A 12,597-nucleotide genomic window follows, 5' to 3' on the forward strand; every position below is an offset into this window, starting at 1 on the left:
ACAAACAGTTTAAGCATGCTAAATTTTACAAACACATTTTATAAAAACATTTTACAGACACCAAAAGAGAACACAGTACAAACACTCAAGCAATAGAAGTCGTAAACAATAATCACATGGTGCATTGGTGTGGTAACTGAAGGCAATGACACAGTATATAGCCTTTCAAGTATTTATGGAATTGTGCTTCGGTGCGGAATGATTTGATGATTGTAGCTAGCGAGTTCCAGACAGTAATTGCTGAAAAAAAAAAGTGGACTCTTTGCCATAATTAGTTTTGACTTTCAGAAGCAGGAGATTATGTTGTTCGGTGAATCTACTATTATTGATGTTATACCAACTGGTAGCTCTAAAGGTAGGGATAGTAGTGCTATTGTGACGGGCGCGATAAATCAATAAGCCTAGCTTCAGTCGGAGTGAACAAAGGAGCGGTAAGATATTGAGCCCATGGTAAACGGGACAACATGGATGCGGTGTATGAGCTGGATGTCATTATTATAACAGATTGGTTTTGAAGATGACATAAAGAAGGAAGGTGGCTATATTACGTGTTACCCTACGATGATAAACAGCAATTGAGGCGGCTATGAATGAATGCATAATAAAGCTGGCGAGGAATGTGTTGTTGAATATAATAACGCGTACTAATTATTACGCTTATACCAAATGCAACTGTTTTCCTACTAGATTTATTGTGAAGGGTAAATGTTTAATGTGAATCAAGCGTTACACCAAGAATTGTTACAGAACTTCATGGGAGAATGATGTGCAATAAGGTCGGCATTAATTTTCCACTTAGATCAGATATAAGTTAATAATGTCGACTACGATGAACAGAATGACTGAGTGCCTGTGTATATTGCTGCCATCATACGGGACGAGGATGGAAGCCGTCCAAACTTAGTTTACAGGTAGGAGCAATATGACAGGAAACGCGGGACCGCGTGGCCTCCGCGCTTTGCCAAGCGCCACCGTCGAGATCCGACAAGCATCGGCTGCAAAGGCGCATACCGAGTAAGCATGCACCGATGGCTGCTCTTTCGCGCATGCGCATGTGCCATCCATTCCCGTCGGCTGTCGGCGACAACGCTTCGCGAAGCGCCGAGGCCACACGCTCCCGCGTTCCCTGTCATATTGCTTCTACCTGTACATCAGCCGCCTCAGTTTTTGAGCGCCTCATTTTAGTTACAGAGGGACGCGCGGAGGGAAACCGAATAAACATGAAGCAAAAATGACAATTTTATTCACAAATTTATTTTAACTTCCCATAGCCAGCCGAATAAGTGCGTCTTTCTGTTGCTAGCATGCGTTTTTACGCATTATGCTTGTCGAAGTCGCGCGCGGTTGCCGCGCTGATGAACATGTTTATCGTCGGGGAAAAAAAATTATTGGTTTGGTTTGTCGGTGTTTAACGTCCCAAAGCGACTCAGGCTATGAGAGACGCCGTAGTGAAGGGCTCCGGAAATTTCTACTAACTGGGGTTCGTTAACGTGCACTGACATCGCACAGTGCACGGGCCTCTACAATTTCGCCTCGATAGAAATTCGACCGCCGCGGCCGGTATCGAACCCGCGTCTTTCAGGCCGGCAGCCGGGCGCCGTAACCACTCAGCCACTGCGGCGGCTTAAGAAAAAAAAAAGAATGCTGCTTGTTAGTTAGTGCTGTTTGGTTACTTCAGTACCTCGTAATAATTTGTCCTGCGTCGTGATCCCGCGCCAGTTGGCTTACCGTTGAAAATCGTCACGGGTGGTGTCACCATGAAAATGGCAAAACGCATCACTGGTCTAGTTTGGCTTCATTCGATAATGGCGTCACATTTGTCCTGTACGCAGCAATAAAGCTTCAAACAAATCTAGTTTAACTGAGAGGCCAAAAGCTCATTTGCGCTGAAAAACAACAACCTGCTAGACTGGCGGCTCAAAGATGCGAATATGGCAATTTCGAAAATGTGTTAACACGGCACTGAAAACGCTCAGGGTGAGTGAAAAATTTTCAGGCCACAGTTTCTGCTTTGGAGCCATGTAGCATTTTCGACAGCCCGACCCTCAACATCTCTGTAGAAGTTCGACGCAACAGCATTCTCACCTTCCCAAAATTTGGTAGCTTCGTCGGCGTCTTAACTACCGGAATGCACTGAAAAAAGCAGAACATGCAACCTGAGCATTTGACAAGCACCCGGTACTTATTAGTCAAATCCTGACTAAAATGTGCCGTTATTAAAAGCTTTTAATATTGGTCACGAAGAAAAAAATCATTGCTGTAGTGAACGCAATACAAAATTAAAAACGACTGCCCTTACTGGCTACAAGCACACATAGTGGTTGCTGCGATTAGAACGTCGACATTCATGACTAATGAATCATGGCTCACAACACACTAAATGAGGGGCGTAAATTGTAGCGGGCAGTCCCTTATCTCTAAGAATGTCGATCTCTCTTCAACCGTCTCCACGAGAGGAAGAGATTAGATTGGCGTACCGGCGGCGATGAAGTAAGCGCCTCTGGAAACGTGAACTACGTTCTGCGCGCGTGTCCCGTACAATATAAAGTTTAATCATTTCAGCTCTGATTGGTATCTTCGCTTAGGATCAAGCTATTAGATTCGCCGTTTTTTTTGTATCCCCACCATCCTCCTTCACACGCACGCGCACACCCCCACAAGATTGTTCTAAAGCTTGCTGCCGAACCACGTGTCTTTCAGTTCAGTTTCTGCCAGGGAAAGAAGCGGGCGAAAACGCCTTCCAGCTTTGAAGCGTATGCTCTTTAACAGCTCGTCCTAACGGGTTCCCTGTGACCGGCTTGCCGAGAATACCGCAAGCATTACCGCTTCGTCCTCGAATACAACGTACCACCAGCTATACCGTCGTCAGGTATGGGTCATTACCGGAAGTCTGCTGCCACCTCGGCTACTTTATTCCGCTGAGAGCATGAACGAGGTTCGTATAGCTTTGGCTCCGGATCGACCAGCGGGACACCTTCAACGATTCATCTGAAGTTTGCCTGGCAAACTTAAGACAACCGCCTACGTTTAGAGAGGTACTCTTTAAAATCCTTCATGAATGCGCATAGCACAGTTTTTCACTGTTACTGAGACCGTTTGGTGTTCATGCAGTGAGCTAGAATGCATAAGAAACGGTCCTTCATGGTGTCACTTTTCAAACCTGCGTTTGTCTGACACGAGTATTGATGGGGTGCTTCAGTGGTCTCGAGACGTTAGTTATGAAGACAGGAAAGTACCGCTTGTGTGTGTTGGCCCCTGAGATGGCTGCGGAATAGCAAAGCGCTAGAACCCGCATTCGCACGTTGCTTGAGGGCTGCACGTTACCATATTGATATTTTGCTTGTCGCCTTGTTGAACCTTGCGTCGGATATACCGGTATCTTGGATGTTTTTGACTACGTTCACCACCAGTCTTATTGCACGTTCGTAAGCAGTGTATAGCGACAGATGTTTTTAGGCACATGTTTAATGTGCCATCTCTGCGCAGGGCGACATGCAAAAGGTCCTGTCTGATGTGTCGCGACAGTTAGCCTGCCATGCGCACATGCCTCATCAGGGCACAGCGCGTGTGGAACAGTAGCTCATCGGCGCTTCACATCAACGCCCAAAGTTCTCGCCCTTGCAAGATTGGCCTAAAAAATCCTGATATAAAGGTGAAGTGCATGTGCCTCAGTGTGGGACTCTTCTCAGCGGTATTGGAAGGAGGGGGGGGGGGGGGGGGGGGGAGGGTGTGGGCGTTGTAGAGTTTTATTCATTTCCGCTGCTATGCCACGGTTTTGCTAGTCATGTATCGGGCTGTCCCAGTCACTTTCTAATATATCAGTATCCCTTCTTACCTCCTTACGACCCTAGCTAGGCCTAAGCGATGTTTTACTTCTGTGATTACCGTTGCATAACGCGGTCCTCAGCGTAATAATCGGAACTCGTTATTGTTTCGGAGCATGACAAGCCCCTTAACACTGTAGTTATCAGTGTGGCGCCCGAGTTTCTTCCCGTTTTCCGCTCTATAAACGCGCAAGCAGGTGTATCTCTTTTTTTCAAATTTCGCCCCTTCGGTTTTGCAGGCATACGTCGCAGCACAGTGCAGCTTATCTAAAGCTTCGCCTCGCCTGCCACTGCCCGGATGTCCATGGTTAAACACTGCCGCTGCTCGGCGCTCGCTGTCGTCCATGTCCTCAAAGGTGCACTTTGTTCATTGTCGCAAAACTACTCGGCGATTCAATTTACATGTTCAGAGAGCACCGTAACTTTTGCGGCAAAAAACAGCTAATGGTATTCTGTGTTTTGACAGACGTCGAGTCCCCCCGAGGGCGAGAAGCTTTCCTCGTCTTTCGGGGAATCCCCATGCGGGACGCTACCCGGTTTCCATATTAACATACTCACAAGCGCGCTCGAGAGGCACGGTCCAAGCACGTACAGGACCCACTGTTTGCAGGCAGACAATGTACTTAGCTTTCTCTTGCAAACTACTATTTTACCGCGAAGGTTCGGACAACCTTATGTCGGGATCCTTTCACGTCACAATTCTCATTTCCTCCTGCCTTCCTCAACAGTAATACCACTTCTCTGGCACATTTGTTTCAATTCCGATATCTTCTTTCAAAAGTTGGTGTAAATATGTTACGGTGCATCTATTACCTCCTCTTGTGGACGAATAAAAGAATTCATTTATTACTCTCACAACGGTAACCATTACGGCAGCCTTGACTTTGTTTTTATCACTGCACCCCGATCCCCTCTGCAGAATGGTTAACAGGTGCTGAGCATATTATAGCGGATGTCTCTGAACAGGCGTAACTGGTTGAGTCATTTTACTGCTGGCAGTTACCCTGTCTTCTTTTTTCAGTCTCTACATTCGCTATTTTCCCTTCACAGGATGACGAAGCAGACGCCAGTGCCCTGCTAGCCGCCTGTTGTCAGCACGTGGAGCCGGCAGAGGTCTCATTCCAACGCAGACAACTCACGCGATCATCCAGCTCTTCTGCAGAGGTGCCATGCGACCTCCTCCGCAGAGAGGCAGCAGTCGTGTCCACAGAGGCTGCCCAGGAAACAACCCCGAAAGTAACGTCAAAGCCAGTCAAACAGTGGCCTTACATGTTGCCGTCACAAGTGGGCCTCGTGGACACCCACTGCCACTTAGACTTCCTTTTCCACAAAGTGGGCCACCGTGGGTCCTACGCTGAGTTTCGGACCAAACACTTCGAAACTTTTCCGGACTGCTACAATGGCTGCGTGGCGAACTTTTGCAACCCGTCGACATTTAAGCAGGTACAGGTTTAGAATAAATCTCGATGCGAATGCTTGCCTTTCAACAGGGGCGTGCTGTCTTGGTCCGCCTTCAGAAGTTTACTTGCCACTATCGTTATTAATAACGCTCAATGCTTTCCATGCGCTACGCATTTGTTTAGTGCGATTCTTTAAGTTAAACTCTAATGTTTCAACGGTGTGAATGCCGTCGTGTAGTCTGTCATATTCTTGGCACCGTGAAAGCTGTGAAGGCAGGCACTCAGTGGTATGGTGCCCTGCAGGTGCGTTCGTTTAACGCAAGCGATGTGGTGTTGATGTGTGGTTTGTTGACGCCCTGTTCAAGTGCTTCTTCGCTGTCAGGTTTCGCTGAGCATATGGTCACTATTTCACAAGTTTCTTGCATTAGCAGGTAGTGGTCAGCACCGGCATCCACCTACTTTCTCCTTGATGCACTCAATGTGGCGTATCTGTGCAGCACCACATGTGGGAGAAGATCCTGATAGAAGAAGGTGTCTGGGGTGCCTCCGGGTGCCACCCTCACATGGCCCACCATTACACACAGGAGGTCGAAGAGCACCTCATCAAGGCGCTGGAACATTCGAAAGTGGCCGCCCTCGGCGAAATAGGCCTCGACTACTCTCACAAGTGAGTGCGCTTGCTTGCGAAATTATTCATTCGGTCACGCTCACAGCCAGCAGTGCAAGTAGAGAATCAGGCCTCAGAGCGATCACGTCAGACCAGGCTGCCACGTTTAAGACGGTTTCTATGTGCTGTACTGTGCTGCGTGTTTGTGATCGGTGTCCGGAAGTTATTATTTTACAAGGCATTATTGTAGGGATGAAAACAGCTTTTGTTCTTTCAGATCGTGAGTCACAGGGCTCCAAATGTCATATTAATCTGCGTGAAAGGCACCGTGATCTTTTTGTTGCACGTGCTTCTGGTTTAGTATACAAAAATTCTCCTATCGTGTGGCTCTAGGTACATATGTCCAACTGGCCGATTTCTGAATGAAAGAATGCTGGACCGCATCAGGAAGGTAGCGAATGATAGAGGTCGTAATCTTTGTGAACATTGTCATGACAGCGCTGAATAGAATGAAAAGCTATGTAAACCTTTCTTCAACGCATGCAAGATAGTGGCCAAGCATAGGGTCAAGACATTAGAGAAATATTAGAGGCAGATTAGGTTAGAAAAGCGGGTTCACCCTGCGTCAGCGTACCAACTGTAACACTAACTAACAAGGAAACAATGTTTTTCCATGCGGCCACTTGATGTCGGTAGTGGTCTCAGTTAATGTCATGCAGCAAGGTGTATTTAATGGGCTTGTGTGTCAATAAACATTCAGTTTGAAGTAAGCGCTCGTGTTGTCAAAGTCTTTCTCTATCTATGTTATGTGCGCTTTTACGTGATTAAAATCGATGCGCCTTTTAGTGTTTCCTCGCTGCGTCAGCAACTTTTGCTGGAAGCCTACTGATGTGGTTATTCCCAGCTCGCAGTCAAATGGGGGCTCTTTCACTTATGCTGAATTTTCTGCGTGTGGAATTTTTTCTCGTATCGCGCGTGCTTTCATTGACGCGTGTAGCACTGATCTCGATTTTGCAGGAACAACTGTGAGCATGAAATGCAAAAGCGCGTGTTCACTAGGCAGCTTCGTCTGGCCCTGAATGGCCACCTGCCACTCATTATCCACTCGAGAGACTCCACGGCAGACACTCTCGAGATCCTCAAAAAGGTACACTGACTTTCTTGCTTCGCTTAATCCTAAACGCGACCTTGCCGAACTCCGGGACAAAGATCCCGTGGCACGTATACGTTCGCCACCGTTCGTATACGTTCACCTGTAAGCGTGGGTGTATGTGCAGTGCATTACCGCAATTTTCGAAATTTGCGAGATATAGCCAAAATTCTACAGTCACAGCATGAAGGCCAATCCCGTATTCGAAACTCCCAAAAGGTGATATGACAGTAGCTACCGGTCCTAAAATATCCTTTTTGCGCAAGGCGAAATGTCGCTCTAGGTGGTTCCTTGTGCTTACAACGAGGCGCCTAAAAGTAATGGCTAAAGCACTTGCTTACATGACTCAGCTATCATCCGAAGCCAAGGAGCGCTAGTATTAGAATCCTGTACAAATAATCTTCATTAGTGACAGCTGCTATTCATAAAAATTCAGGTTCGCCTTCGCTGACACTACGTCTATATCTACCGCACGCTTTCGAATCTTCTTGCTGGGTTTTCGAGTACTCCTAAGTACCAGTCGCATAGTGATGCGTAGAATTCTCTTTATATTTCAGTCCTCAACACTTGTACAGATCGAATACCTTTTATTTACAATCTCTGGGCTGTATATGGGAGTGTAGTACAGTCACAACTTCTGCCCCCCCCCCCCCCCTCCCCCGCCCTCTACAGATGGTCCCGACTGACTACCCTATCCATCGCCACTGCTTCACAGGCGGCTGGCAGGAGGCCCAGCAGTGGCTCTGCGAGTTTCCCAACCTCTTCCTGGGACTCACCCCCCTCGTGGGTTTCTCAAACGCCGGCGGTATCGTCGAGGCAGCCCGTAAGGTCCCCCTTGACCGACTGTTGATAGAGACGGATGCGCCATATTTTCTTCCACAATCCGTGAGTACGGCTTCCTGTGTTACTGGGCACTTATGTACTTGCATGCTGTTTAATTTCATGCTGTTCGCCATGATGTTTCTCGTTTCTGGTGAGCTATAAGGTTGGTGAGACAAGGAATTTCATATTTATGTGTTTGTAAGCAGCCGGCAGTATTCTACAGTGTGCACAAAAGTTACAAAAGATGCGCTGTTTTCCCTCACTTCACCTCCAGAGTTTCTTTATGACAAAGGTTGAGTCGTACAGTAGCATAGCACCATCTTTAGTCGCATGTAAACTTTTTGCTTCATTGAGAAGTGATTCTCAGTGCTTTCAGATGAGCCCGACTAGCTTGTAGTAGAGCCGTGGGTCTCCCATACGACTAAAATTTATAAGCACAAGATGGGTCCCCCAGAATATAACAGGACACGTGCAGTAGTCTTATTGCTACAATATGCCTGTACCGTAATATTAAAACAGCGCTAAGCGCTACCGTATTTAGTAATACCTGTACCGTATTTAGTAATACACGCATTCCCGTGGTTGTTACCACATGCACCTACTTTCCGATTAGTGCCCTCTCCCCTTCAATGTGTACTTTCAGGAATCTAGTCGTCTCAAAGCCTCCCACCCAGGAATGGCCATTCACGTGGCCACGCGGCTTGCCTCGCTGCGGGGTATCGAAGCGGAGGACGTACTTTCTGCAGTCAGTGCAAACACGCACCGAGTATACAAAATCTAACGTTGTTCTGTGTAACTCGCCGATGTGCAAAGAGTATGCTTTATACGACAACAGGGCCTCCCCGTCTGCCTGACACCGAAATTAGTTGTTTTAATTTTACATCCGTACCGTGCTATTATATTGTCTATGTGCAACACACCACTTTTTTCTGCCACTTCCTGGTGTAGATTTTATAACACTGTAAATAAATTTTTTTTAATGATTTCGCATATGTGTTCTCTCATATTGCATAGTGGTTGCCGTGCATTTGTATTTAGTTCACCTGACACTGTAGGCCGAGCTGGTTAAATTTCTCTATGTGAGAAGTTGGAAACGTGGAAAAGACCTTGTATCCTTTGACGTGGTGTCCCTTTTCACAAACATCCCCGTGAAGCTTGCGGTGGCCGCTACCCGTGACGCCCTACAGCGCGACGGCACACTCAGCGCACGAACCCCGCTGCGTGTAAATGATGTGTGCCGCCTCCTGGAGTTGTGCCTATCGAACACATACTTCTCGTCAAACGGGGAATTTTACCGACAAGTGAAAGGAACACCAATGGGAGCATCCATATCTGTCGCCATGGCCAATTTAACAATGGAACACGTCGAACAACGAGCCCTCAACTCATTCCACCCGAAATCAAAGATTTTCCTCGGGTATGTCGACGACTGTTCGCCATAATCAAAAAATCTGAGACTCAAAATTTACTTCGCCATTTAAGCTCCGTAGAACCGGACATTCAGTTCACGCTAGAGGTGGAACAAGAAAACTCCCTGCCGTTTTTGGACGTCCTCGTGTCCCGAAACGACAATACCCTTCAATTCTGCTTATATAGCAAACCAACACACTCAGGCCGGTATCTCCACTTCTCTTCGAACCACCCGACAGTCCATAAAGCATCAGTGGTGAAGACGCTGTTCAGAAGAGTTGAGACACACTGCAGCACAGAACTTGACAAAAAAAAAAGAACAAAGCACGATATTCAAAGAACTCGTCATGAACGGCTACCCAAAAGAGTTTATTAAAATCCCCATTCCACGTCAAAAACACAACATTCGTCAAGAAATCAACGCACAAAGATAATGCCACAACCAAAATACGTCACTTTACCTTATGTCGAAGGTGTCAGCGAAACCATCGCCCGAATCCTGAAAAAATCGGGTCTCCAGGTTGCGCACAAGCCCACAAACACTGTTGCGCTTTGCCTACCTGTTCCCAAAGACCGGCCGCCGAGAGAAAGAGCCCAAGGCATTGTCTACCAAATTCCATGCGCCGACTGCGACGCAAGCTACATCGGCGAAAAGAAAAATCCGTATCCTTTCTTACCTCCTTACGACCCTAGCTATGCCTAGGCGACGTTTTACTTGTGTGATTACCGTTACATACGCGGTTCTCAGCGTAATAATCGGATCTCGTTATTGTTTCCGACCCTAACAAGCCCCTTAACACTGTAGTTATTAGTGTGGCGCCCGAGTTTCTTCCCGTTTTCCACTCTATAAACGCGCAGGTGGGTGTATCTCTTTTTTTTTCAAATTTCGCCTCTTCGGTTTTGCAGACATACGTCGCAGCACAGCGCAGCTTATCTAAAGCTACGCCTCGTCTGCCACTGCCCGGATGTCCATGGTTACACACTGCCGCTGCTCGGCGCTCGCTGTCGTAAATATCCTCAAAGGCGCACTTTGTTCATTGTTGCCAAACTACTCGGCGATTCAATTTACATGTTCAGAGAGCACCGTAACTTTTGCGCCCAAAGACAGCTAATGGTATTTTGTGTTTTCACAGACGTCGAGTGCCCCGAGGGCGAGAAGCCTTCCTCGTCTTTCGGGGAAAACCCATGCGGGGCGCTACCCGGTTACCAGATTAACATACTCACAAGCGCACTCGTTTGGCGCGGTCCAAGCACGTACAGGACCCACTGTTTGCAGGCAGACAAGGTACTTAGCTTTCTCTTGCAAACTACTATTTTACCGCGAACGTCCGGACAACCTTATCTGGGGATCCTTTCACGTCAGAATTCTCATTTCTTCCTGTCTTCCTCAACAGTAATACCAGTTCTCTGGCACATTTGTTTCAATTCCTACGCATTCGTTCAAAAGTTGGTGTAAGTACGTTAAGGTACATCTTTACCTCTGCTGAGACAACTGCCTTGTGGACAAATATCATTAATTTGTGACTCTCACAGCGATAACCATTACGACAGCCTGACTTCTTGTTTATCACTGCACCCAGATACCCTCTGCAGAATGGTTAACAGGTGCTGAGAATATTATAGCGGATGTCTCTCAATATGCGTAACTGGTTGAGTCATTTTACTGCTGGCAGTTACCCTGTCTTCTATTTTCAGACTCTACATTCGCTATTTTCCCTTCACAGGATGACGAAGCAGACGCCAGTGCCCTGCTAGCCGCCTGTTGTCAGCACGAAGTGCCGGCAGAGGTCCTATTCCAGCGAAAACAAGTCACTCGATCATCCAGCACTTCTGCAGAGGTGCCATGCGACCTCCTCTGCAGGGAGGCGGCAGCCGTGTCCACAGAGGCTGCCCAGAAAACAACCTTGGCAGTGGCCACTCATACGTGGTTATTCGGCGGTGTTGAAGGAGATGATTGATGATGTCAGATCAAGACGACGATTATATTTACATGAATATAGAAGCGCAAACCGCGAGTTGTTGTTGTTGTTGTTGTTAGCCTATCAAAAGATGGCACATACCCACACTGGGGGATCGGCCAAGAATCGGGTGGCTATTCACCTGAACGCAGTTAACAAAAAGGATAAGCATGTGGGAGCGCAACACCGGTGAATTTTTTGTCATGAACAGAAAAGGGATGAGTGTTTTGATTTTAAAATTTTAAGAATAATAATAAAGAGGGATTAAATATTAATGATTTAGTCAAAATGTAATAATTAATAGAAAAAAAAACGTTGGAACACTTAGCAAGGCAGTCGGTGAGATTCTATTAGGAAATTTAGAGCAGCGGTACAAACAGGTCTGTGGCTGAACCCAAATGTGGTGGCGCCAAATGATAGCAAGAGCGGGCTGCTCAAACTAAGGCCAAGATGCTGCAAGGGCTCCTCCAGCAACCTTTTTCTCAGGGAGTTGAATCGGCGACACTAAAGCCAAAAATGTTCAATAGATTCAGGCTCACGGCAAAATGCACAAAGGGGAGAGAGCGCCAAACCCGACTTGTGTAAATAGAAATTTAGAGGGGGGATGCGGCAGCGCAGCCTCGTCAGTGATACTTCAAGCTGCCGAGAGCAACAAATTTTCCTGTTCCAATAATATTTAAGGTGCTCATAATCCGCCGATGTTAAAAGTGATGTCTTAAAAACGCACCTCGCCGAAATCTAGATGCTGTAATATAGGCTGTAGCCGGGATGATTGGCAACACGGGGCCGCTGAGGGAAGCCTTTGCGAGATTACCAGCAATCTCATTTACTGTCACACTGCTGTGACCGGGAACCCATACTAAATGAACAAGGCTCAAATGCGGAGGAAGTAGGGATAAGAAAGTTGATAAAATGGGACCGTCAACATGTGCAGCGAGGGACGAACACAAAGATAAAGAATCAGTAATTACTGCAACTGCTGTAATAGAGGGGTCTAGCTTGCGTAGAGCAAGTACAACTGCTAGAAACTCTGTTTGAAAAATAGGGGTGAAATCTGGAAGGCGCAGAGAAAAGGACCAGTCTAAATGCGAGCAAAATATTCCCACACCTGCTTTTTCATTGCATTGCGATGCATCAGCGGCTATTGCTATATCTGTAGGTAGGGTCCTCAGATGATCTTCTAGAAGACCATTAAGAATACTGGCAAAAGTATTGCATTTTTTGGGAATATGTCGTCGAAAACAATGTGGATAGCGGGCCCATTGCGAAGCGCAGGAAGGATATCATAAATGTTTACATCTAAAGGCTGAAGTAATCTTTGCACAAACACTACCTGAGGGGAATTGAAACGAGACCAGGGGACACCAAATAAGGAGGTCGGCTGAGAACAGAAAATGCTTTGGGAACGGTGGAAATGGGATTCATA

The 12,597-nt window shown here is 46.9% G+C and overlaps 1 protein-coding gene across 1 annotated transcript; it reads left to right on the forward strand.

Annotated features, from left to right (window-relative positions):
• The first annotated feature begins 1,923 nt into the window (after positions 1–1,923).
• LOC144097807 (3'-5' RNA nuclease TATDN2-like) lies at positions 1,924–8,584 on the forward strand. Its single transcript, XM_077630436.1, has 6 exons — positions 1,924–1,977; positions 4,875–5,267; positions 5,722–5,891; positions 6,849–6,978; positions 7,654–7,866; positions 8,447–8,584. Exons 1-6 carry the CDS (start codon positions 1,924–1,926, stop codon positions 8,582–8,584), a joined length of 1,098 nt encoding a protein of 365 aa, XP_077486562.1.
• Positions 8,585–12,597: the final 4,013 nt, after the last annotated feature.

Source organism: Amblyomma americanum, chromosome 7 (assembly GCF_052857255.1).
Source record: "Amblyomma americanum isolate KBUSLIRL-KWMA chromosome 7, ASM5285725v1, whole genome shotgun sequence".
NCBI lineage: Eukaryota > Metazoa > Arthropoda > Arachnida > Ixodida > Ixodidae > Amblyomma > Amblyomma americanum.